Raw genomic sequence first — 23,872 nt, forward strand, 5'->3', positions numbered from 1 at the left:
CGGTGCCAGAGACGTCAGATCCCCTAGAACTGGAGTTACAGGTGGTTGTGTGAGGTGGATGCTGGGAATTGAACTCTACTGTGGAGACGGGGTTTCCCTGAGTAGCCCTGGCTGTGCGGGAACTGGCTCTATAGACCAGGCTGGCCTCCAACTCACAGAAACCCACCTGCCTCTACCTCCCGAGTGCTGGGATTGAAGGAGGGCACCACCACAGCCTGGCTCAGGTACAGGCTCTTCGTTTTAGAGTCATCTCTCTAGCGGTTACCAGGTTTGTTACATTGACTCTGGGGGCTGGACTAAAGTCTGTGTTTGTAAGGCAAGCACTTTACCACTTTACTGACTGAGTCTGCTATCCCTAGCATAGAAAAAAAAAGGATGTATTTTATACATTGTTGCTGCTGCTGCTACTGTTGTTGCTCTTCTTCGTTAATGTTGACTTTCTGTTTTTTAAGATTTTTATTTTATGAATATAAGTACACTGTTGCTATCTTCAGACACACCAGAAGAGGGCATTGGATCCCATTACAGATGGTTGTGAGCCACCATGTGGTTGCTGGGATTTGAACTCAGGACCTCTGGAAGAGCAGTCAGTGCTCTTAACCGCTGAGCCATCTCTCCAGCCCTAATGTTGACTTTCAATTAGCAATAATCGCGCCTTGGATAAACCTCATTGGCTACGATACTGCCACTGCGCAAAGCTTAATGTTGACTTTCTAAAAGGCATCTAGACTCTCTGCTTTGGCCTTCAGCCTCTGGTGACGCTGTCTTGTGCCTTCTGGACAGTGGATACCAGTAGGGAAGGACAGTGAAAGGCCAGTGGTGTCTTAGTCTGAAAGTATAAATAGTTTTTATCTCGTAGACCCTCTGAAGGTGACTTGGGGAGTCCACAGGAGGTGCAGATCCAATCTGGAGCCCCTCGGGTCAAGGTTGTCACCTAAAGGATTGTGTCAACTGTCTGAATGAGGCAGGGAGGACTTTGTGGAGAAAATAATCTTTGAAATGGCCTTAGCTATTCCTTGGTTAGCAGAGACAACAGGGAAGGACATTGCGAAGGTGGGGGCGGCACATGTGTAAGGGTCCCGAGCCTCTGTGGAGAACCTTCCCTTCCCTTTGGGATTGGGGCGCCATGGTCACTCTGCCTGGAGACCCATGGCCATGGAACTCTGCGTGCGTCCTGGGTCTGACTTTCCCTCACAGGAGGGCTCAGAGTTCCGGATGGAATGGCCAGGTGGTGTGCCTGTGGTCTTGTGCATCTAGGGTGCTGGGGAAGGTGTGTGATGTGGAAGAGACAGGCAGCTTAGTCTAGTTGGGGGTCCTGCCCATCCATGTCTCTCTCCCCAAAAGAGAGAAGAGAGTAGCTGTAAGCGGTTACCTTTTGTCCTAAGGCCATGCTGTGTTCCCGATCTCAATCCCCCAATGCTGGAGTCGGCCATCTTAGCGGAAGCCCCATGGAGCATGGCCTGAGGTAGCACTGAGTCCTAGTGGGATCTTTTTCTCCCCAGTACCCCGTGCATCTGACCCAACTCAGCAAGGCCACACAATCATTCTGTTTATATATCAGTGTTTCTTAGGTACCTACTGTGTGCCCAAGGCAGTACTGGACATCACCAAGAAAGTGAACAAGCTTGAGGCTGCCCATTGAAGAGAGGCAGGAGCAGGCATGGAGACATGTCCTGGTTGGGTTGGGAGGAATGGGTCCACTTCTTGAGTTCAAGTGGAGCTTAAGTTTTACCCTGAAACCCAGGGCATGTCCTAGGAGATGGGCTGGATTGGCATCTGGGAGTGGGGCATTTCTGGGGAGAATTTACTCCTCCCTGCTCTTCTTCTCTTCAGTCTGTTCCAGACATTGAGGATGGGTGCACTTGGCTCTCACACTCTGGAAATTTCTGTCTTTTGTCTTGACTAACAAAAAGGGTGGGAAGTGCTCCCTCCCATGAGTGGGGAGTGCTCCCTCCGGAGGGTGTGAGGTGCTCCTTCTATGGGTGTGAAGTGCTCCCTCCTGTGGGTTGGGAATGCCCCCCTTGAGGATGGGAAGTGTTCCCCCTGTGAGTGTGAAGTGCTCCCTCCTGAGGGTGTGAAGTGCTCCCTCCTAGGTTTATAAGTGCTCCCCCTGTGAATGGGAGTCCTCCCCCCTGTGAGTGTGAAGTGCTCCCTCCTGAGGGTGTGAAGTGTTCCCTCTGTGGGTGGGAAGTCCCGTCCCCCCTTACCCCCCCACCCCGCCCAAGGTGGGAATGTTCCCCTTCCCCTCACTCATATTTGTTCTTTCTTTCCTTGCTCCTGTCCCTGGGTGGCTGTGCTGTCAGGTCCTGGATGACCCTAACGAGGACCATCTGTACATGGGTAAGATTGCTTCCTTCCATCCACCCTGAAGCAGCTAGCTGCATTTGCCAGTGCCTGGGCGTCCTCTCCGGATAGCTGTAGCCCTGGAACCACCAAGGACAGGTTCCTCTTTCCTGGTCCAGGTGCACCCCATAGGAGCCCACACATCTGGTTTAAAGCAGGGCATAGCAAGGAGTTCTTGCTGGGACTTTTTTTTTTTCAGTTTGCCAAGCCATGACTGTTTATTAACTGACCAGATTATAAAAATACCACGGGCAATACCTTAGTTCATCGTCTAATAAGCCTGTTTATCTGGTCTTCCCTGTTGCCAGGATCTCCACCTTTTACAGAGTGAGTTGTCTTTTTGTTCATTGCACCTCGTGGGGAAGATAGTTTGAAGGGCCATAGAAAGTTATTTGCTTCCTTGAAGCGTTTCCCAACTGTATAGATCTCATGAATTAGATCCTCCGTGCAGATGATGCCAAATTTACCAGGAGATTGAGCAATCAAGGAGTTATAACTATCTGTCAAGGCTTTTTATTGATTTCACCATAGCCTCGCTTGTAGATGAGCTCATTTACTGACTTCATGTTGGGGTATCCCCATGCAATGTGCGGTTCCACAATCCTCAACATGTAAACTGAAGCTTTGTTGAGCTTAACAAAGGTGCCATTGAGGATCTGCTGGAGACAGCAGTTACAACACCTTGCACACCTTTGGGCTAACTCCACTGGTGCCTCGGATCCTGGTGACAAAGGCTAATTCTGGTTCTGAGGGCGCATAGAAGTTCCCAGCATTCCTTGCAATCCTAGCCATGCGAATCTCAGTCCAGTCCTTCTGCCTGCACTCCTTGTGAGAGTGCTTTGCCCTCTCCTAGATGAGCTTCCTCCTTGCCTTTCACAGTGCTTCAGGACAAACTTCTTCCTCAGGTGCCTCACCTTCAACTCTTCACTTTTCTTAAGGGTTTCTGGCTCAGCAGGAATCTTTTTCTTCTTAAGGGTTCCTGGCTAGCGGCAACCTTCTTTTTCTTCTGTGGTGCAGCCTCCGCAGTTCCAGAGCTTGCTGGGACCTTTAACATCTAGATCTCTTTCTTTTTTTTTTTTTTTTTTTTTTTTTTTGGTTCTTTTTTTCGGAGCTGGGGATCGAACCCAGGGCCTTGTGCTTCCTAGGCAAGCGCTCTACCACTGAGCTAAATCCCCAACCCCAACATCTAGATCTCTTATGTGTTCATTTGTGGCTCTATATTGAGCACCTACTGTGTACTCACACCTGTTCTAGGCACCGAGGACAGCATGATCAGAAAGAGGAGAGCTTTATAGCTGCTATCCTAGACAGGAAAGATAGTGTCGGTAATTAGATAAATGAGAAGTTTAGATATTTTGAGGGCAGTTAATTAGGGTGATGTCAGGGACAGTGGACACACCACATCACATAGGAGATGAGCATCAAACACCCGAATGTCAAAGATCTGGCCACGTTAATGTGGGGAAGGGCAGCTGGGCAGAGGGAGGAACAGGCAGAAAAGCCCTAAGGCTTTAAGAACTTCAAAAATAAAAAGGTTGGTGCTAGACAAGTAGGGAGAGGGGCCAGGAGTAAGAACGGTGAGTTTGGGAAGCCTCATGGGACCCTCAGAGACCTGGGGACAATTCCAGACAAAAGCCCAGCTGTGTCGTCAGAGACTCATTTATAAATGGTGAGGACATCAGGGATGGTGGCACACGCCTTTAATCCCAGCACTGAGGAGCAGAGGCAAAGGATCTATATTTGTGTGTGCCAGACCAGCCAGAGGCTGCAGAGTGAGACCCCTGAAGGAAGGGGCAAAATTAGAAATGAGTCAATTTAAAGAAAAACAGGAGAACATACAGTTCAGTGGCAGCATGCTTGTCTCAGATGTGCAAGGTCTGGGTTCTGTCCCCAAGGCCCTGTGTGTGTGTGTGTCTGTTTGTGCATTTGTGGTGTGTAGTGTTTATATGTGGTATAAGAGTGTGGTGCATGTGTGTGTGCATGTGTGTGATGTAGTATTTGTATACGGTATGAGAGTGTGGTGTGTGTGTGAGTGTGAGTGTATGTATGTGTGATGTCTGTGTGTTTCTCTGAGTTTGTGTATCTCAGAGAGAGAGAGAGAGAGAGAGAGAGAGAGAGAGAGAGAGAGAGAGTGTTCCATTCCTGGGGTTCAAACCCGAAGCCCAATGTATGCTATGCCAGCATTGCTCTATATCATTGAAATCCCCAGATACAGCTTTGGAGACAGGACTCCCTGAGTTGACTAGGTTACTCTTATATTCACTCTATAGCCCCAGCTGGCCTTAGCTCCTTAAGTAGCAGGGATTAGAGACTTGCACCATCAGGCACAACATTTCCTTGACTATTCTGAGTCCTAGAAATAAAGTCCAAGTAGGCCCTGGGCCAGCAGGCTGTCCGTTTCCTCCTCGGTAGCGAGCACTTTGCAATGTTGAGCAGCCTGTGTTCAGCAGACTGTGCTGTCGTCTCCTCAGTCCTCCCTGGAGGTGGGGTAGGTGAGGAGGCGGGAGGTGGATTCACTGTGCCTCGAGATGACAGCTTCTCCCTTCTCTTCCCCACAGTGTTTGAACTGGTCAACCAAGGGTGAGTGTTTGTCTCCCAGGCCCAGTGCCAGGCTTTTGCACTTGAAGGCTGAGGGAAGGGAGCTGGGCTCTGAGGGAGAGAGTGGGCCAGGGCTGGCTGCATCTGGTTTATATTGTTTACACGCAGTGTCCCGCCCTTTCAGGCCTGTGATGGAAGTTCCCACCCTCAAGCCACTGTCTGAAGACCAGGCCCGGTTCTACTTCCAAGATCTGATCAAAGGCATTGAGTACTGTAAGCCACACCCTGGGGGTGGGGTGGGGGTGGGGAGAGCCGCCGCTCCTCTGGGAAAGTTAGCATCACAGCCAGTGGGTAGGAATGGAAAGTATCTCTTTTCCCTGCTGGAGCAAAGGAGGAGGGTGGGGACACAGGACTGTGTGGGCCACAGACGGGGCTGTCCCTGGGCAGTAGAAGAACATATAGGCTTCTGCACATGGAGGCTCAGTGTCTTCCCTCCGGAGCTCTCTACCTCTTTCACCCATTTTTACGATGAGAATAACCTCTTTATTAACAGATTGTGATAGACTGCAAAGACAGTCTATTTGGAATTGGGGGCAGTGTCTTTCATTGGCCCGGGGCTCACAAGCGAGGCTGGCCAGTGAGGCCTCGTGTGGGGATTACAAGTGCACACCACGCTCAGCTGGTTTTGTGTTTTTGTTTTGGCCTCCAAATGGGTGCTGGGGACCAAACTCGGATCTCATGCCTTTGAGCACTTTACTGACTGAGCCATCTGCCTTGCACACTGGTGTCTTTCAAGAATCCAGCCCTTTCTATGGAGACCAGGCATAGCGAGGGTTCCATTTGCATAATCTCCCTCCCCATCCAGCTCCCTGGGATGGGGGTCCTGTTATCCTCCTGCTACCCTCATCTGTGAGAAAAAGTCTCTGTTGCTACCAATGGCTCTGTTGGGTTCTTGTTGCCCATTGGTGACTTTTACCCCTGCCGCCCTAGTATATGGGATAGTTGTCTCTTTTTTTTTTGGAGATAGGGTTTTTCTGGCTATCCTGGAACTCACTATGTAGACCAGGCTGGTCTCAAACTCACAGCGGTCTGTTAGCCTCTGCTGGGATTAAAGGCATACACCACCACTGCCCGCACCCCACCCCACCCCATCCCACCCCACCCTTTTTTTTTAAACATTTATTTATTTATTATGAGTACACTGTAGCTATCTTCAGACACACCAGAAGAGGGCATCAGATCCCATTACAGATGGTTGTGAGCCACCATGTGGTTGCTGGGAATTGAACTCAGGACCTCTAGGAAGAGCAGTCAGTACTCTTAACCACTGAGCCATCTCTCCAGCCCGCTCCCATCCCCCTTGGTTTTGACATTTAATCAGGATAAATGTGGTAGAGCGAAGTCCTAAACCTTTGCTCTTTCTACACCACCAAGTTCATCATTACCCTAGGCTGGGACTTCCAGACCATACATAGTATTGTCTGATGCGTGTGTCCACCGAGAAGCTAAGGCCCACGTTCTGTGCAGTGGTTCATCCTTCAGGAGCCTGGCTTAGGTTGCCTTGCTGGCCATGATGAGCCTTAGCCATTGGTTAGGGGAGTTGTGCTTGACTGTTACAGGTCCCAGTGTGCCTGGCTGGAAGCCCAAGTCAACAAAAACTATTTATAGGCTGTGCCAGGTGGTTAAACATCGCTATCGATGGTTGGTGTGTTGAGGGTGATGTAAAGGTCCTTAAAGGCGCTCTCCCCTTGTCTTTCCTAGCATGTCTGGGGAGGGCACCCCGGGCTTGGGACATGAGATATCAGGGACATGTTGGGCTGCATGGCCAAGTGGAGATTTTCATGGACTTTCCCTCCCCCTCTCCTCCATTGTCCATTGGTGTCCTCTGTATCTAGTACACTACCAGAAGATCATTCACCGGGACATCAAACCTTCCAACCTCCTAGTGGGGGAGGACGGGCACATCAAGATAGCCGACTTCGGCGTGAGCAATGAGTTCAAGGGCAGCGACGCCTTGCTGTCTAACACCGTGGGCACGCCTGCCTTCATGGCGCCCGAGTCGCTCTCAGAGACCCGGAAGATCTTCTCCGGAAAGGTAGGTTTGGGTGTGCAGAGTTCTGCCTGTATCAGCGTCCTTGGGTTCTAAGTGTAAGAGACACACATTTAGCAAGTGCACTGGGTCATGTAGCTGGTGAATAGGACCAGCCAGACGCAGGAACTCACTCGAGGATCGGTATCTCCCCAGCTCTGTCTCCGTTCTCCTGAGCTGGTTGCCCTGGAAGAGGGTCAGGCACCAGACCCTGCAGATTGCTTCTCATCAGGCGATCAGCTCTGTAGCTTTGCTCACTGAACAGCAACAGCAAAGAAATTCAAACCAACCACTGTGGCTGCAGGGTGCTGGGCTGTCCTTGGCCATGCCCATGTGTCATGTCCCAACCAACAGCGCTAAGAAACAGGCTTCGTTCCACCTGTGTAGATTAAGAGAATGTTGTTTAGCCAGGGAGGTTGGAGACTTAGTTATTGGACCTGCAAAAACAACTCATCACACTGAGCTCTCTTTCCCTTGCAGGCCTTGGATGTTTGGGCCATGGGTGTGACACTATACTGCTTTGTTTTTGGCCAGGTAAGAAAGGGTGATATGTCCTGTCTTCTGAGTGCTGTGAGTGGCTGGTTGCCTTGCAAGGAGACAGTTGTCATTTGCAGATTACATCTCCACAGCTGAATGAATAGATTAAAAAAAGATATTCTTTGGAATCTGCATATCTCTACAGTGTTTTCATTTGTATGAAAATGGTCGAAAGAAACAGGAGGATTAACAGAGACTGTGGAGATTGTAGATACTTGATGAGTTTAGGGCAAATGCACACTGTACTACCTCTGTCTGTTCCTGAGCCTGAGCCAGACATCACTAATCAATCACTGTATTCTTTGCTGCTTAGTACTGATTTGATATTCTTTACATCGGTGTTCCTAGCTACTCTTGCCAGGGATAGAATGGGAACCATAGTTTGTAGAGCATTATTGACTTAGGGAATGTTTTTGGTTTTGTTTGTTTTGGTTTCTCTGTAGCCCTGGCTTTCCTGGAATTCATTTTGTAGACCAGGCTGACCTTCAACTTACAGAGGTCCTCTTACTTCTGCCTCCAGAGTGCTGGGATGAAAGGCATGCACCACTATGCCTGGAAAGGCACCTCTTTTAACTGTGAAGTTCAATCTGATTTTTGCACCTTTCCTTTTTGAGCTTGTGCTCCTGTAGAGGAAAGCTTACAAATTGTGTCTCAAAGCCTGGCATGGTGGCTGGCAGACACTTTTAATCCCAGTACCTGGGAAGCAGAGGCAGGGGGATCTCTGAATTTGAGGCCAGTCTGGTTTTTAGACTTTCAGGACCACTAGGGGTAAAGAGAGATTCTGCCTCAAAGAAAGGAAGGAAGAAGGAAGGTGGAGGGAGGGAAGGAATAATTTTACCTTTTTTTTTTTTTAAAAAAAGACTATTTTCCCTCAATATTTGTTTGGAAATTTTTTTCTTGGGGCTGGTTGAGATGGCCTAGCAGAGAGCACGCAGAGAAGCCAGGTTGGTTCCCAACATCTATATGGCTGCTCACAAGGGGCTGAAACTTGAGTTCCAGGGTTTCTCCCTCCCTCTACTGGTCCCCCAGGGCACTGCACACAAGTGGCCCATATTTACATGCACACACACACATAATAAAAAGTATATCTTTAGAACAATTTTCAGTTCAACATAAGGTTAAGTAAATTCTGTAGTAAAAACCCATGTCTTACTTAGGGTTTCCATTACTATAAAGAGACACCATGACCAAGGCAACTCTTATAAGAGTAAACATTTAGCTGGGGCTGGCTTACAGTTTCAGAGGTTCAGTCCATTATCATCATAGCAGGAAGCATGGCAGGGTGCAGGAAAGCACCATGCTGGTGGAGGACTTCAGAATTCTGCATCTTGATTAGAAGGCAACCAAGAGAGAGTGACTCTGGGCGGAGCCAACCAAGAGCACTGGGCGGAGCCTCAGAGCTCAGGCCCATAGTGATGCACTTCCTCCAATAAGGCCACACCCATTCCAACAAGGCCACACCTCCTAATAGTGCCACCTCCTATGTGCCAAACATATTCCAAATACTACACCCACTTCTTTTTTTTTTTTTTTTTTTTTTTTTTTTGGTTCTTTTTTTCAGAGCTGGGGACCGAACCCAGGGCCTTGCGCTTCCTAGGCAAGCGCTCTACCACTGAGCTAAATCCCCAGCCCCATTACACCCACTTCATAACCCCACCACATGGATTCTTCCACCATATTATAGTATCCATATGTCTGTTTTCGTCATTCCTACCTTCTCTCGGATGTCAGTCAAACCCAGGCCTTGTGCATACTAAGCACCCTTTGAACCACTGAGCTGCACCCTAGCCCTGAGAGGTTAGACAGAACCAACCTGAATTTTCATTAGTTCAGTAGATCTTTACTGTGCCAAGGACATTCTGAGAAAGAGCCAGCCAGGAAGCCCTAAGCCGGTGTCATTGAGGATTCAGTGGAAAGGAATTATCAGTAAATGACTGTCTTGTCAGGTCAGGTGCCCAGCTAGGGATGGCATGGTTGGCAAGAATGAGGTAGGTCTGCTTGGCTGGGGACCACTCGTAGGCAGTTTTGGTCAGACATGACTGGAGAGAAAAAGCCACGCACTTGATGGGGAGATCATTTTAGGTAGAGGGCACCATGGATTGGCTGTGTGTAGTCACACAAAGTCTACTATGGCCCCTGAACCAGGGTAAATCCTCATAACACACACACACACACACACACACACACACACACACATACACACACACACACAAACACACTCTGTCTCTCTCTCACACACACAGTCATACATACAAACACTCATAATCACACACACACACACTCTCTCACACACACATACACACACAATCACACATACACTCACAATCACACACACTTTCTCACACATAATCACACATGCAAACACACACTCATAATCACACACACAGACACAATCACACTCACACATGTGCACACACATATTACCCTCAGCTTCCTTATTGCTCTCTGGGTAGGTGGGCGGGGAAGAGTGTTTGCTTTTGCGTCAGTAGGAAATTGAAGCTTCGAAACAAAGCAGGTCAGTAGTGTGGTCGGTAAGGGCTTGACACCTACTAGACATTCCCGTCCTCTACTGATCTGGGGGCAGAGTGAAGGGGAATGGGTCCCGGCCCCTCCCCAGCCTGGGCCACTGCTGTGATCCCTGAGGAGCGACACAGCACAGATGGGCTCTGAAGGATACAGGCGGCAACCACTGAGCACCACACTCCCTGGCCTCTCCACAGTGCCCTTTCATGGATGAACGAATCATGTGTTTGCACAGTAAGATCAAGAGTCAGGCCCTGGAGTTTCCAGACCAGTGAGTAGTGCCTCTCTGTTGATCACGCCACGCCCTTATTCCTTAGTGGTCAGGTTTCTTGAGTTTTCTGTGACCTACCTGTGACTGTTGTCATCCCCAGGCCTGACATAGCCGAAGACTTGAAAGATCTGATCACCCGGATGTTGGACAAGAACCCAGAGTCCAGGATTGTGGTACCTGAAATCAAGGTACTCGGCTGCTGCTGGCTGTGAAGGCCGGTGTCCTGTGCTTGGAAACGTTTTTGGCTCAGCCCTCTCCATAGCACCACACCCTCCTGCATCACCGCCTTCCATGTCCTGGAGCCTCTGGGCTCTGGGCTGTCCTTTCATGGCCCTGTTGAAGATATGGGCCAGTCCCTTGAAGGAACAACAGAGTCAGGGAATGTTAGTGGGCAGTTCATCCTTTCCCTGATGACTTCTACCCTGGGGTAGAAAGTACCACCAGCAGAGACCTCGCCCAACACCCCACACACCCCTGTCGATGGCACATACGCACATCTGACCCCTTTTAAAAAAAAAAAATCTCAAGATGAGGCTTGGGATGTTGCTCCGTTGATAGAACTAGTAAGCGTGAAGCCCTGGGCTCTTGTCTCTAATACCTTATACTGGGTGTTGTTAATGCATGCCTACAATCACAGCGTTTGCGGGTAGAGGCAGGGTCAGAAATTTTTTCTTTTCTTTTCTTTTTTTTTTTTTTTTTTTTTTCGGAGCTGGGGACGAAGCGCTCTACCACTGAGCTAAATCCCCAACCCCAGGGTCAGAAATTTAAGGTTGTCCCTTAGCTACGTAGTGGGTCAGAGCCCACTCTGAGACCGAGTCTGAAAACAGAAAGAAAGAAAGCGCGCTCCTGGGCTTCTGAAGTGCCTGGCTCACTTGAATCGCACGGGTGTCTCTAAGAGGGCCCAGAAGTCCCAGATAAGGACTTAGACCCTGGAGAGGGGGCCTGGGTCCCCTTGTGAGTGTGCCCTTCCATCTGGACCTACCGTGACTCTGTTTCCTCTTCTGTGGACTAGGGAAACACTTTTTCAGAGCAGCACCTCTGTTGTTGGGGAGAGTTGGCGGGGATCAGTGGCTGCTCCTGGGTAGCTGGGCCAAGCTAATGCCAAAATCTGGTTGTTCCTTTCATGATGGGGGTTTCGGGGTGGGGTGGAGAACTGTCTCTGCACACATCACAGCACTGCGGCCCCTCCCGTTCTCCATCTCTGCCTTTTCTCATTTCCTCCCGTCTCACTCACCACCTCTATGCCTGGATCCCAAGCTCCTCCTGCATGCCAGACCCCAGGCCCTGGCCTCTCCCTCCTGCATGCCCTCCTTGGCTCTGCTCGCTGACAGGGCCTCTCGGGAACCAGTGGCACCTGTCCCTTACCCCTCCTGTCATTCGTTGAAGCTGCACCCTTGGGTCACGAGGCACGGGGCCGAGCCACTGCCGTCGGAGGACGAGAACTGCACACTGGTCGAGGTGACCGAAGAGGAGGTCGAGAATTCAGTCAAACACATTCCCAGCCTGGCAACTGTGGTAAGGCGGGCAGGCCCACCGACCAAGAGCTGGAGCTGAGAGAGCCTGAGGCAGGGCTAGAGAGGGCAGGGCTGGACGCAGGCCAGATGCCTGTCAGGATCTTGTTGGGGGCTACTCGTCAGGGTAGGTAACCCTGGGATTCCCGTGTTTCTGTAGAGCCGGGCAACCCACTGCAGGCACCGTACTGCTCTTTAAATTCCTGCTTTCAGAGCACATTAGGGGAGAGGAGCCAGGAAGATGAGGACAAACAGCCCAGAGTTGCAATCACCTGGAGTCAAAGCATCCAAGATGGCGTCCCCAGCCGGTGCGTTTTTCAGTCTCTAGAGCAGCTAACTAGGCACGACCCACATTTCCCATGTGGTTCTCAGGATCAGGGGTTCCCACCTCCCACTGCAGAAAGTTCTTCCAGATCTTGCGACACAGATCTGGGAAGACACTGGACTCCTTTTTGTGGCCTTGAATCTGGGTCTTTGCCCCGGGAAAAGGAAGCTTGAAAGAGTAGTCTTCACCTTGGAGACTGTAGGAGCTACCCCACTGCCAGCCTCTTAGGAGGGTTTCTGGCTCCCGGAGAGAGATGGGAGGCCCAGGGGTTCTTGCTCTAAGCACCCATACCCTTCATAATCAGAAGCCCAGATTATGTTTTGCCCACTTGAGCCGCCGCCCCAACCCCGGAGACTAGCAGGCCCTGGGCTCTGCAAAGCTAGGACTGGGCTCAAGGGTCCCTTTGGAAATTTGAGAGTTGACTCCTGCTCTTTGCTTACCTGCTCTCTCTTGCTTATCCCATACTGACTCTTGCCTCCTTTGGAACTTGAGCTCCAGGGCTGGGCAGTCATCCGTGTTTCTTCTCCCGCCCGGGGCTCCGCACGACCACGCCCACTCACATAACCACGCCCACTCGCCCTTCCTAGTCTACTCTTCACTCCCAGGTCCCGTGCTTGTGGTGGGAGAGGAAGCTGGGTCGGACTCCATGCCACTTTGGGTAGTTGTGTTCCCCAGACACTCTTGGGGGAAAGCGTCTGGCCTGGGGGTCTGCAGTAGGTATTTGTCCGTGGAGAAATGCTTCTTTAACCATTTGTAAGTGGTTCCTCAGGGAAGAGCTGTGAGCACCACCCACGTGTTCCCTGCCTTCCTTGGGAGATGGTCACGCCAAGGAGTACTTGTATGGTTCAATGGAGGGGCTGCAGGGAATGTCCCTGAGGAAGGGACACTTGGCTCTACCATGGATCAAAAAGAGTCTTCTCTTAAGAAGTGAATAAAGGGGCTGGGCTTGGGGATTAAGAGCACCGACTGTTCTTGCAGAGGACCCCCGCTTTGAGTCTCAGAGGACCCACAGCTTACAGCTATCTGTAACTCCACTTCTAGGGGACCTGAAGCCTCTTCTGGCCTTTGCAGGCACCGGCAATGCCAGTGGTATGCACGCACGCACGCACGCACGCTCACACGCTCACGCACTCTACTTGGGCAAACCATTCAATCACATAAACAAAAATTAGAAGAAAAAAAGAAACGGATGAATGCAGAAAGGTGGGGTGTAACCTGCTGAGAGGGGACAATGTGACAGGCAGAAGCTTCCAGAAAGCCCACACTGCTGAAGGAAAGTTCCAAGAGCACAGGAAGAGCCTGCAGGGTTAGGATCAGGCGAGCTGGAGCAGGGAGGGGGTGTGTGTGTGGGGCGTGGTTATGAGGTCTAGCCTTCTCTATGTACCTGTCCCTTGGGAAATACTGAGTGCCTGTCACATGCCAGGCTTGAGATGACAAAAATGAGCTGGCACCAGTTCTTGAGGCTCCAACCTCATAAGAAAGATGGACCCAGAGTTCACCCTCCCCGTGGGATCAGAGGCATGGGAAGGGCAACTAGGGGGGAACACCTCCCAAGGCTCAGAGGGAAGGAGCTGGCTCGTCCCAGAATCCCTTGGCACTTTGCTGTGCTGGGAGCTGTCAGGCTATCCTTGGGGGTGTGGCTTCTCTATTTATTGGCATTCGGGACACTTGCAACACAATCCTCTCCCAAACCCCAGTGCCCCACCCCTCCCCTCCCCCATGGCAGGTGGCTACTGCTCCGTTTTCTTCCTCTGTTGATCTGTGCTGGACAGTTGTTATCAGTGGGATTCTGTACTGTATGGCCTTTTGTGTCTGGCTTCCTTTGTAGTGTCACATTCCCAAGGTTCCCCTGTGTTGTGGTGGTATTGATGCTTGTTCCTTCATAGATGCGCCACCAGTCTTACACTTTCTAGCTGGTGGACATCTGAGTATTTCGACCATGTTGTAAATCAGTGCTCCTCCCTCCCCCCTTTTCGTTTGAGTATTTTTAAAATTCTAGTTGTTTTTGTGCGCATGTGTGATTGTGTATGAATGAATGTTCACACACATGTGGAGACCAGAGGAGGGTGTCAGGTCCCTCTGGAAAGGCCCTTGCCAGCCAGCCTGGCATACACAGCAGTGAAAAGCTAGAGAGACCCTCTTTCAAACAAGGTGGAGGGAGAGGCCTTAACAGCAGGGGTGGACCTCTGACCTCCACACGTGCATGCGCACACCACCACCACCACCACACAGAAAAGATCTGAAAACTTTTGTAGGGGCTGGAAAGATGGCTTAGCAGTTAGGAGCACTGGCTGCTTCTCCTTCCAGATTCAATTCCCAGCACCCATGCATGTGACAGCTCACAACTCTGAGTGACTCCAGTTCTAGGGGGTCTGACACATCTGGCTTCTGTAGGTACTGGGCATGTGTGTGATGCACAGACTTAAAACCCTTTTTAGGGGCTGGAGAGATGGCTCAGTGGTTAAGGACACTTCCTGCTCTTACACCCACATGGCAGCCCACATCTATCTACAACTACATTTCCATGGGAATCGGCACCCTCTTCTGTGACCAGGCATGTATACAGTGTACACACATACATGCATCCAGGCATGTGCATGGTCCACACATATGTACAGACAAGGATGTACACAGTACACACACACGTATGTGCAGGCAAGGCATGTACACAGTGCACATACATGCATCCAGGCATATATAAAGTTACACATATGCAGGCAAGGCATGTGCACAGTGCACACATACATGCATCTAGGCATGTACACAGTGCACAAACATGTGCAGGCAGGGCATGTACACAGTGCACATATGTGCAGGCAGAGCATGTACACAATGCACTCACATGTGCATCCAGGCATGTACACAGTGCATACATACATGCATCCAGGCATGTGCACAGTGCACACACATATGTGCAGGGAAGGCATTCATACACACAAAATGTTTTAATTAAGAAACAGACGCAAGGGGGTTGGGGATTTAGCTCAGTGGTAGAGCGCTTGCCTAGGAAGCGCAAGGCCCTGGGTTCGGTCCCCAGCTCTGAAAAAAAAAAAAAAAAGAACCAAAAAAAAAAAAAAAAAAAGAAACAGACGCAAAAGGCCAGTGTACATTCCATTATAGGGAGGGCCCAGACTGGGTGAATCCATACAGACAGGAAGATTCGAGGTTCCCAAGGGCTGTAGGGAAAGGATGCAGGTATGGGGTTTTCCCTCGGGGTAATATAAATCCGAAACTGGATCAAGGTGATGCGCATGAACTAAGACCATTCAGCTGCATGGTACTTGGTTTCCACATCATAAATGCAACCGACCACTGGCCAAAAGTACCTGAGACTGGAAAATGAGGTTTGGATCACACATGTAGACCTGACTTGTCATGCCCTAACTGATAGGGTCTAAATGTCAGCTGTATAGCGTTCTGTGTTATAAGTAGTTAGAGATGGGTTAAGTACGCTGGGGAATATGCCAAGGTTATAGGAAGATACTGAAATCTGTGTAAGGGACTTGAGCATCCATAGGTTTTGGTAGGCTTTAAAGGTTCTGAACTCTTACAATGGTAAGTGTCTCTGTGTGAATCCCATCTCAGTTTTGAACACACATCATCTCTTCCCCAAGAATTATCATGATTCGGTCCCCAGCTCTGAAAAAAAGAACCAAAAAAAAAAAAAAAAAAGAATTATCATGATATGAAAGCTTGTTTCTTGTTGGAGTGGAGTAGGGTGGTCCCGGGCGACTTCCAGCAATGACACAGCCACCTCTGGACCACACGGTCTTGAGGCTGTGTAGGCTAGAACTGAATTAGGACAAACCACACGTTAGAGCCAGGAGCTTGGATCTTAGGGGAGCCAGGCAGCAAGCTGTCCCTAGGCTCAGGATGGCTCTGGCTGGCAGCTTCTGGGTAGGAAGGGTCTTCGAGAATCATGGGAGCTGGCAGGGACCAGAGAGGGGAAGGTGGTATGTGGAGTCTCCCTGTGTGGCCCAGCCATCATTGCTGTCTTTCTTCCCCTCCCTCAGATCCTAGTGAAGACCATGATTCGGAAACGGTCTTTTGGGAACCCATTTGAAGGTAGCCGGCGGGAGGAGCGTTCCTTGTCAGCACCCGGAAACCTGCTCACGTGAGTGTCCGCCATCTTCCTTCCAGTGTTGGGGAGGGGTACTAGAAGCTATGTCTGGGCTCCCCCAACACAGCCAGCATCCACCTGTTGGCAGTGTACCCACCCTGGAGCTCTACCTTCCTCTGAGGACTTACTCTTTCACTGGGGGTCTCTGGGTGGTAGCGCTCTGTGGCCGCAGGAATGCGTGATGGACGGACGAGCCAAATGGTTTCACTCTGGGACTTTCTAGGCGAATACACGGGTCCATTCACCTGCTCAAAACGCCCACGCTGGTACAGGCTCTCTGGAAAATGCAGGGGGTCTACTGTCTAGAGTTTGGGGGCATCCCCAAGGTCTCTTCTCACTTCCCTTTTCCCTTCCTCTGGCAATTCCAGCAAAAAACCAACCAGGGAGTGGGAGCCCTTGTCTGAGCCCAAGGTAATGCCTGCTGTCTACCTGCCTGTACCGTTGCCTCCCTCCGCTGGGGCCTGGGGGCGGGCAGCTGCAGAGCACGCGGGCGTCTCCAGCAGGCAGATGTGCCTTCAGCCTGGGCTGCTGTGCCTGGCTCACCGAGGGCGTCTGGGGTTACAGTGAGGGGCATCCAGGGGCTTGGGTCCCGCGGCTCGTCCTGCATGCGGGCTGGGCTGTGGTGCATGGCGCTCCACCCGGAATGCCTGTGAACTCACCCAGGTCTGCAGGCCCCGCTGGATAGCCGCACACCCGTGCACGTCACTGGCAATGAGAGTCCTTTCGTGGCTCTGGAGCTGCGATCTAATTATGCACACGGAGCGTAGGTCAGGCCTGCTGCACTCTGTGGCTCTTCACCACGGCTCCTCGGGTGGGTTAAAAGCTAGAAATAACCTTAGCAGGATCTAGATCTTTCTCCTTCCTGCCTGTGTATCTAGGCCAGCACAACCTATAACTTCTGAAGCAGATGAACGCTTTGTCCCTGTAAGGTTGGGTGGGCTTATTTGGTAACCCTGCTCCCCCGGGTGCCTGGATTAGGGTAGAGATCCCTGGGTCCTTCTCACTGACCCTGATAAGGTTGCCAGAGTCTACCGGGAACTCCTTTCAGCTGCTTCTGTTGTTAAAACTAGCTTTATGAGGGCCAGGGGGATCATTCGTTTGTTAAAGTGTTTCTCAGGCAAGCATGAGGTCTTGAGTGCCCTAGAACCTATGTAGGTGGGGCCGCATGAGTTTCCTCAGGAGGTGGAGACAGGCCGATTCCTAGAAGTCACTGTTTAGCCTAGCATCAAAGAACAAAGTTTTTCCTCAGACAGTACCTGGGGGAATGGCCTCCAGTTGACTTCTGGCCCGCATACACGTGTGAACATGAACACAGACACACAGTGGCTTTGTCAAAGGCTGGGGCCGTAGCTCTTCGGTGGAGTGCACGCACCAAGCCGTGGGTTTCATCATCCCCAGCCCGGAGAAGCTCTGTTCTACCCACAAATAATTAACACTCCGTAGCCCATCACTGTAAAGTGTGCGGTGGAGTCTCCTGGCCACCAGAGTAGTTTCAGCCCCAGAGGGGACCTGAGTCCTCCGAGCTGCATCCACCCGAGTCTCATTTCCCAGCATCCACTGGTGCCCGGACAGTTTTCTACCGCTTTGTCCATTCTGCAGGGCTTTTGTAAATGGGTGGTGCAGCATGTGGCCTTTCGTGTCTGGCCTCTCTCTGCCACGTGTCGCTCGCCCACGGTGCAGCACGTGCCAGCACTTCCTGCCTTTTCATAACTGAGTAGTATTTAGCTGGACGGCAATATTTGGATCCATTGGTGGACAGCGTTTCTGTGTAGGCCGTCAGGAACGAATGAACTTGCTGTGGTCCTTTGAATCAAATGGAAATTGCTTTTCTCTTCATTGGAATGGCCTTATCTGAGGGCATTCATCAGGCTCCTGTATCCTAGGAGCCAGGGGCTCGGGTGATGTAAGAAAACACCTGCCATTTGGGACTGGTGTTTTGAGAGGAGAGCCAGGAAGATGTGTCTGAATTAGCAGCTAGGCAGATGGCTGCCTTATCCCCACCTTGTTCCCAGGTGACCTGGTAGCCCACCTCTGTGTTCATGAGGCACCGGGCCCTTACTCTTGAGGTCTTGCCCAACTGGACTGTGGGCCAGCCTGTTCTTTGTTTCTTTTTATTTGTTTGTTTTCAGTGAGATCAACATGGCAGTATTCCAACAGACTTGAGCTCCCCTCCGTGCTATTCAGCCCCTCCTTTCCTTACTCAGCGGACACAGCATCACCTAGGTTACCTGTGAGGGCTGGATATTTGTAGGGCTTATTCGTGGGAGATCCTGGGCCTAGGCCTGTCTGCACCCATTGGCAGCTTTAGGGGCAGATATTCTTACCAGGAAGTCACCTCTGGAAATGAAAGGACCAGATAATGTAACTCCCAAATGTAGGTGGTTCTTCCTTAGGGACACGTGGGTATCAGTTTACCATCCCTGTGTAGGGACAGAGTCCCCCGTTTGGGTAGAATACACAGATCATTGTTGAGAGTTGGACAGTGGCCCTGAGTGGCAAGGCCGGTGGCTTTTCCTCACAGGTAAACTCTGCTCGAAGGAAGCCTGGAGCTAAGGTCCACTCCATAGGGCTCCCCTTCTGTCTGGTAAACCCCATCCACGGCTGGCACATCCGGCAGGTCTAGTGGGGTTATGAGGGACTCTTCTGAGAAGGGGGTGGTCTTCCCTTCCTTCCCAAGAGTCTTCCTGTGAGCCTAGGGTGGTAGGCTGGGTGTTGAAGGCTTTTCCTGAAGGCCCCATGTACCGGACCAATTCACACACGTCCTTGCCACTGTCCCAGGACTTCACAGTGGGGTGACTGAGGACAGGCGTCACAGTTTGTGCTCTATAGACACTCCTAGCCTAGAGGGTAGAGAAAGGAGAGAGTGCTCTGTACACCTCAGAGAACACAGCCCACTGGAGGGCCCTACGGTGATTTGGGGTGTTCCATAGATACCTTGGCACCTGTTCTATGGTTCTTTGGTCTTTCAGGTAAATCTCGCTTCTCTATAGGGGAGGCCAAGTCGGCTTTGAAATATTTTAAGTGAACAGTAGAAACGGGGAGAGCCTCTAAAAGAGCAGCTCTAACACTTGGGAGCAGAGGCATGCAAAGGTGGGAGTCGGTCAGGGCTCGGCCATGATTTCTCCAAGCCTTAATGCTGATTTTCTGTTCGGCGAGCAGGAAGCAAGGCAGCGAAGACAGCCTCCGGGGCCCAGAGCCAGCCCCTGTGGGGGAGGAGGAAGTGCTCTTGTGAAAGGTGGTCCCTGCGTGGAAAGTTGCGGGGCTCCGGCCCCTGGCTCCCCGCCACGCACGCCTCCACAGCAGCCCGAGGAGGCCATGGAGCCGGAGTAGCTGCGCGGACCACCTGACCTCGCATGCCTGGCTGTGTGGCCCTGCACGGGGCTGCTGCACCCTGCGTTTCCATAGCAGCATGTCCTACGGAAACCAAGCACGTGTGTAGAGCCTTGACTGTCATCTCTGGTTATCAGTTTTTTGTTTTTGTTTTTGTTTCTTTTTGTTGTTGCTGTTGTTTTTCTTGTGGTTTTTCTTTTCTTTTTTTTTCTCTCCCTTTGTTGTCTAAGGGGACAAAGAAAAAAAAAAAAAAGGACTTGACTCCATGACGTCGTCGTCGACTTTGGCCACTGGCTGGCCGGACCGGCGGGTGTGAGGAGTTGCAAACCGAAACCAACATGCATTTTGGGACAATTTCTTTTTAAAATGTTTTTACGCCAAAAAACAAAAGAACAAACAAACAAACAAACCCCCCTTCCCCCCCCCCCCCATTGTGGATTCAGAACCATGTCAGATGGACCAGGTGAATGTATGTGGGGTTTGAGCTTCATGGAATCGAGTGGGGAAACCAGCTAGGGCTACACTGAGGGGGATTAGAAGGATTGGTGCAACCCACATACAAACCCCATGCCTGGGCACCTTCCAGGACCGTGGAAAGACAGGGCTAGCCCTCAGTAGCTGCAGGGACCTTCAATGTCATTCGTTTGTAATGAGGACTTTTTAAATGTTTTTTTTTTTTTAATGGGTAAACTTATAGTCAGGAAAACTAAAAGGGCTTGACGTTGAAATGTTCAAGGGGTACTTTGCAACTCCGAAAGACATTAAGCCACAGTGGTGGCAAAGGTTTGTCCGGCGAGGAGAGGGAGGACCAGACACATTTCTTCATGTTAGCTGCTCAAAATGGGTTTCTGAGGTCGTCAGCTAAGCTAACTCTGTCTGTAAATTGGCAAAAAAACTTCAGGGTGACATCTGCTCTTTCATGTATAGTACATGGCTTAAGGCTCGACAGATGTCTCCAAGTCTTCAACTAGCCAGAACTCTGGAGAAGTTCAGAAGTTACATAGGGAGGCTTCCAGGATCTGTGCCCCTCCCTACGGCTATGTGACAGGGACGGAGAGCCAATGAAACCCGTGCCTGCGCACACACTACTTGTGTGTTCTAGAGGCTATAAGCTTTCTTTCCTCTTCCACACAGTCACTGAAACCTCAGTTTCCTGTGGGCCACTTAGGCAAGGTCGTCACCCTGAGAAGGCACAAACGACTATCCTTAGTCGAAGCTTCAGTGCGAACCACAGTGATATCAGGGTGCCATTGTAGAGCAAAGTGTCAAAACCCAGAACGTTGCTCAGGGCACTGGGCCTTTGTGGGTTTTTTTTTTTTTTTTTTTTGTAGCCTGAGGCCTAGAGAGCAATCCTGAACCTTTTTAACTTTCAGCCAACATTGGAAGTTTGGTTGAAGTTTGGGTGGGATGACCCAGGGCCCCAGGAGAAAACAGGAAGTTCAAGGGGGCTTCCAGACCGGTTTCCAGGGCTTCGGAATGATCTGGTGATGGCTGTCTTGCTAGTAATGGGGCCCAGAAGACTGCCTTCTGGCTTGTGCAGAGTCTAGGCGTTCCTGGCTTCCGTAGGGTTTCTTAAGCTCTTGATTGTGGTGTAGCCACTTTCCCTAGCCACATAAGCAGTTAGAATTTGGGCAAAGACTGCTGTGTGGGGAGGGTCTGTGTGACCAAGGACTTCCTGTCACTTTCCCTTTTTAAAGTCTAAGGAGAAACAATCCAGTGGCTCTACCCCTTCTGGCCAAAGATGGGGTTCAGTTAGTTTGCAATAAGCACCTTGTGGTTAAAGCTACCAGGTCATACAGCTCAGTCCTAGCCTATCTGCCTGGACCCTGGCTTGGCTGAGTGGCCTGCCCTAGTGGCTTATACAGACAGAGCACTGCAGAATTCTTCTTGTGTTTACACAACCCTTCTGGGCAATGCCGTTCGTTTCTCCAGACCACGGCACAGTCCCAGGATGTCTTAGGATTGCCAGCAATCAGACAGCACCAGCTGGTCGGGCAGAAGGAACTGAGGGATCTGCATGGGTAACTTTTTTCTTAACTAATCACCAAAGAAGGCTGTGGAAAGGAGTGACCCCACCTCTCTCTCCCCCACCCTTCCGCACGCCCCATCCAGCCCAGCTAGCTGCCGTGGGGAGTATAAGAGGTCCAGCCAGAACCAGAGCATGAGAGCAGAAGCATTGTTTGTAAAAGCAACATTAGTGAGGAGAGAAGCTGTCAGAGTGGCTTTTCTCCCCCGGCAGATGGGACGCCCATGAGTCCTTCCATGATTCCCGTATAAGCAACCTTGGCCTGCACCTATGGCCTCGAAGGAAGCACAAAGCCCTGCTCCTCTTTTTCTGTCTTTATTGCCTCCCCCATGGGTCTCACAGGCTCCCGGACACCGTACAGAGCCCTTCTTCTCCCTTGGGGCTGCAGAGGCCACCTGCCTACTGGTTCGGCCTCTCCATAGGACAGAATTCTCGTCCTTGGACCTTTGTGGACTTGGGAGAACATCTGTTCAAGTCGACGCCCGGTTAGGCCTGCAGCTCTCGCCCATCTTCCAGAGGGCACAACATTGCCAACGAGGAACCACTGCCTCCGTTTGCTCCCAAGGTGCTAGGGAAGATGGTTGGTTTCCGTCTTCTCCAGCTCTGTGGGCCGAGTTCCGTGGGACTTTGGACTTTCATATCTGGTGACCAGTGCCCTCCGCTTCTGTTTGATTGCCCCTTGACCTCTCTACTATGCACTTCCCTTTTATCAGGTGTATAAAGTTAAATACTATGTATTTATCACTTACAAGAACATGAACTTCCAAGACGAGCTTTCGGTTGTTTTTTTCCACAGGTGATCGAGCTTCTCTGTAAACTTGAAAATAAACAGACAGCACAATGGTGCGAAGCCTGGGCCTCTCGGGGGGCTCTTCGGTTGGTGGCCATTCCTTGGTGGTGTTCCTTCCCACACGTTGACAGCAAGTCAGATGGCCAAGTCACAGTTCATGCAGCTGGCCGGTGGGTCCCTTGATGTAGGCATGTCCTAGGGTGTCGTTATTCAGTGCAGTTCTGAGACCAGACACGTCCACAGTTCTCGGAAGCAGGGTAGGATGCACATTCCGGGGTCCCACGTAAACTGCTCCCGGGTGAGTGCCACCCAGCGGTGGGAGCGTGAGGGTAAGGGCAGGACTCTGTGAGGTTGGATGGGGGATATCTGGACTTTTTACTCTCTGTTATGGGGGGGAGGGGGCACAGGAGGCGAAATCTGAGAAGTCCCAATCCATGCTGTGGAAATATGGGTTATTGTTAGGTGTGGTATGCATGCCTGTCATCCCGGTACTTGGGAAGTGGAGGCAGGAGGATTCCAAGTTCAAGGCCAGTCTGGGCTGCATAGTGAGAGTCTACCTAGAAGGAAGGAACAGAGGCCGGGAGCCAAGGGAAGGTTCCTGTCTAGAAATGCTGTGGGGAACCTGAGGGTGTGGAGAAGCCATTTCTCAGGGCTCGTCACTGCGCAGGCTTCAGGGGCTTCAGGGGCTTCAGGGAGTCCACTCATGCACATACGAGTGAGATCCTGTCACTGACTCCCACACTTACGAGGTAGTACCAGGCTGTACCAGTGAGTAGATGCCACTGAATACAAGATGGCCCTGGGTGAGCAAGGTAAACAGTACCCCAAATATCCATCCCTCACACCCTAAAGTGAGGTGGCGTCATCATGACTTCTCAGTGAACAAAGCATGACCCAGACTGGGACTGTTGATGTAACAGAGTGCCCCAAACTGCCTGATTTGCAAATAGAAACTCTCGAAATGTCTGGAAGCCAAGAACACCATTCCTGCAGATACTAGGTCTGCTGAGGCCTCCTCTGTTTCTAGGATGATGCTAACACACAGAAGGACCATGAAGACATGGGTCCTCCTGTTAAGCCTTAGTCAGGGTTTCTATTCCCGCACAAACATCAGGACCAAGAAGCAGGCTGGGGAGGAAAGGGTTTATTCAGCTCACACCTCCACATTGCTGTTCATCACCAAAGGAAGTCAGGACCGGAACTCAAGCAGGTCAGGAAGCAGAAGCTGATGCAGAGGCCATGGAGGGACGCTGCTTACTGACTTGCTCCCGCTGGCTTGCCCAGCTTGCTCTCTTATAGAACCCAAGACAACCAGCCCAGGGACGGCATCACCCACAATGGGCTGGGGCCTCCCTCCTTGATCACTAACTGAGAAAATGCCTTACAGCTGGGTCTCATGGAGGCATTTCCTCAACGGAGACTCCTTTCTCCGTGATAACTCCAGCTTGTGTCAAGTTGACACGCAAAAC

General features: G+C 51.0%; 1 protein-coding gene, 1 long non-coding RNA gene and 2 pseudogenes across 13 annotated transcripts in view; 1 reads left to right on the forward strand and 3 right to left on the reverse strand.

Annotated features, from left to right (window-relative positions):
- The window catches only part of Camkk2 (calcium/calmodulin-dependent protein kinase kinase 2), a 50,817-nt gene extending 28,354 nt beyond the window's left edge, over positions 1-22,463 (forward strand). For 2 of the 11 annotated variants that reach the window (XM_087579439.1, NM_031338.3), the window contains 11 exon segments: positions 2,304-2,340; positions 4,902-4,923; positions 5,066-5,154; positions 6,777-6,976; positions 7,451-7,504; positions 10,228-10,301; positions 10,402-10,489; positions 11,688-11,816; positions 16,151-16,251; positions 16,626-16,668; positions 19,417-22,463. In XM_087579439.1, the coding sequence (XP_087435565.1) occupies positions 2,304-2,340; positions 4,902-4,923; positions 5,066-5,154; positions 6,777-6,976; positions 7,451-7,504; positions 10,228-10,301; positions 10,402-10,489; positions 11,688-11,816; positions 16,151-16,251; positions 16,626-16,668; positions 19,417-19,587 (1,008 nt within the window). In that variant the 3' untranslated portion in view covers positions 19,588-22,463. 11 annotated transcript variants of the gene reach the window in all.
- LOC120096090 (U4 spliceosomal RNA) lies at positions 632-700 on the reverse strand (annotated as a pseudogene).
- LOC134481312 (large ribosomal subunit protein uL30-like) lies at positions 2,554-3,613 on the reverse strand (annotated as a pseudogene).
- Positions 5,410-10,528, reverse strand: LOC120095972 (uncharacterized). 2 transcript variants are annotated; one of them, XR_015634832.1, is made up of 3 exons: positions 8,742-8,848; positions 7,105-7,349; positions 5,410-7,023 (listed from the first exon to the last, which is right to left on the reverse strand). It is a non-coding gene; the product is annotated as an uncharacterized LOC120095972 (long non-coding RNA). The 2 variants fall into 2 exon arrangements; XR_015634833.1 differs by lacking the exon at positions 8,742-8,848 and adding an exon at positions 10,380-10,528 and having other exon boundaries at positions 6,935-7,023.
- Positions 22,464-23,872: the final 1,409 nt, after the last annotated feature.

This window comes from Rattus norvegicus, chromosome 12 (assembly GCF_021556685.1).
Source record: "Rattus norvegicus strain SHRSP/BbbUtx chromosome 12, alternate assembly SHRSP_T2T, whole genome shotgun sequence".
Classification (NCBI taxonomy): Eukaryota; Metazoa; Chordata; class Mammalia; order Rodentia; family Muridae; genus Rattus; species Rattus norvegicus.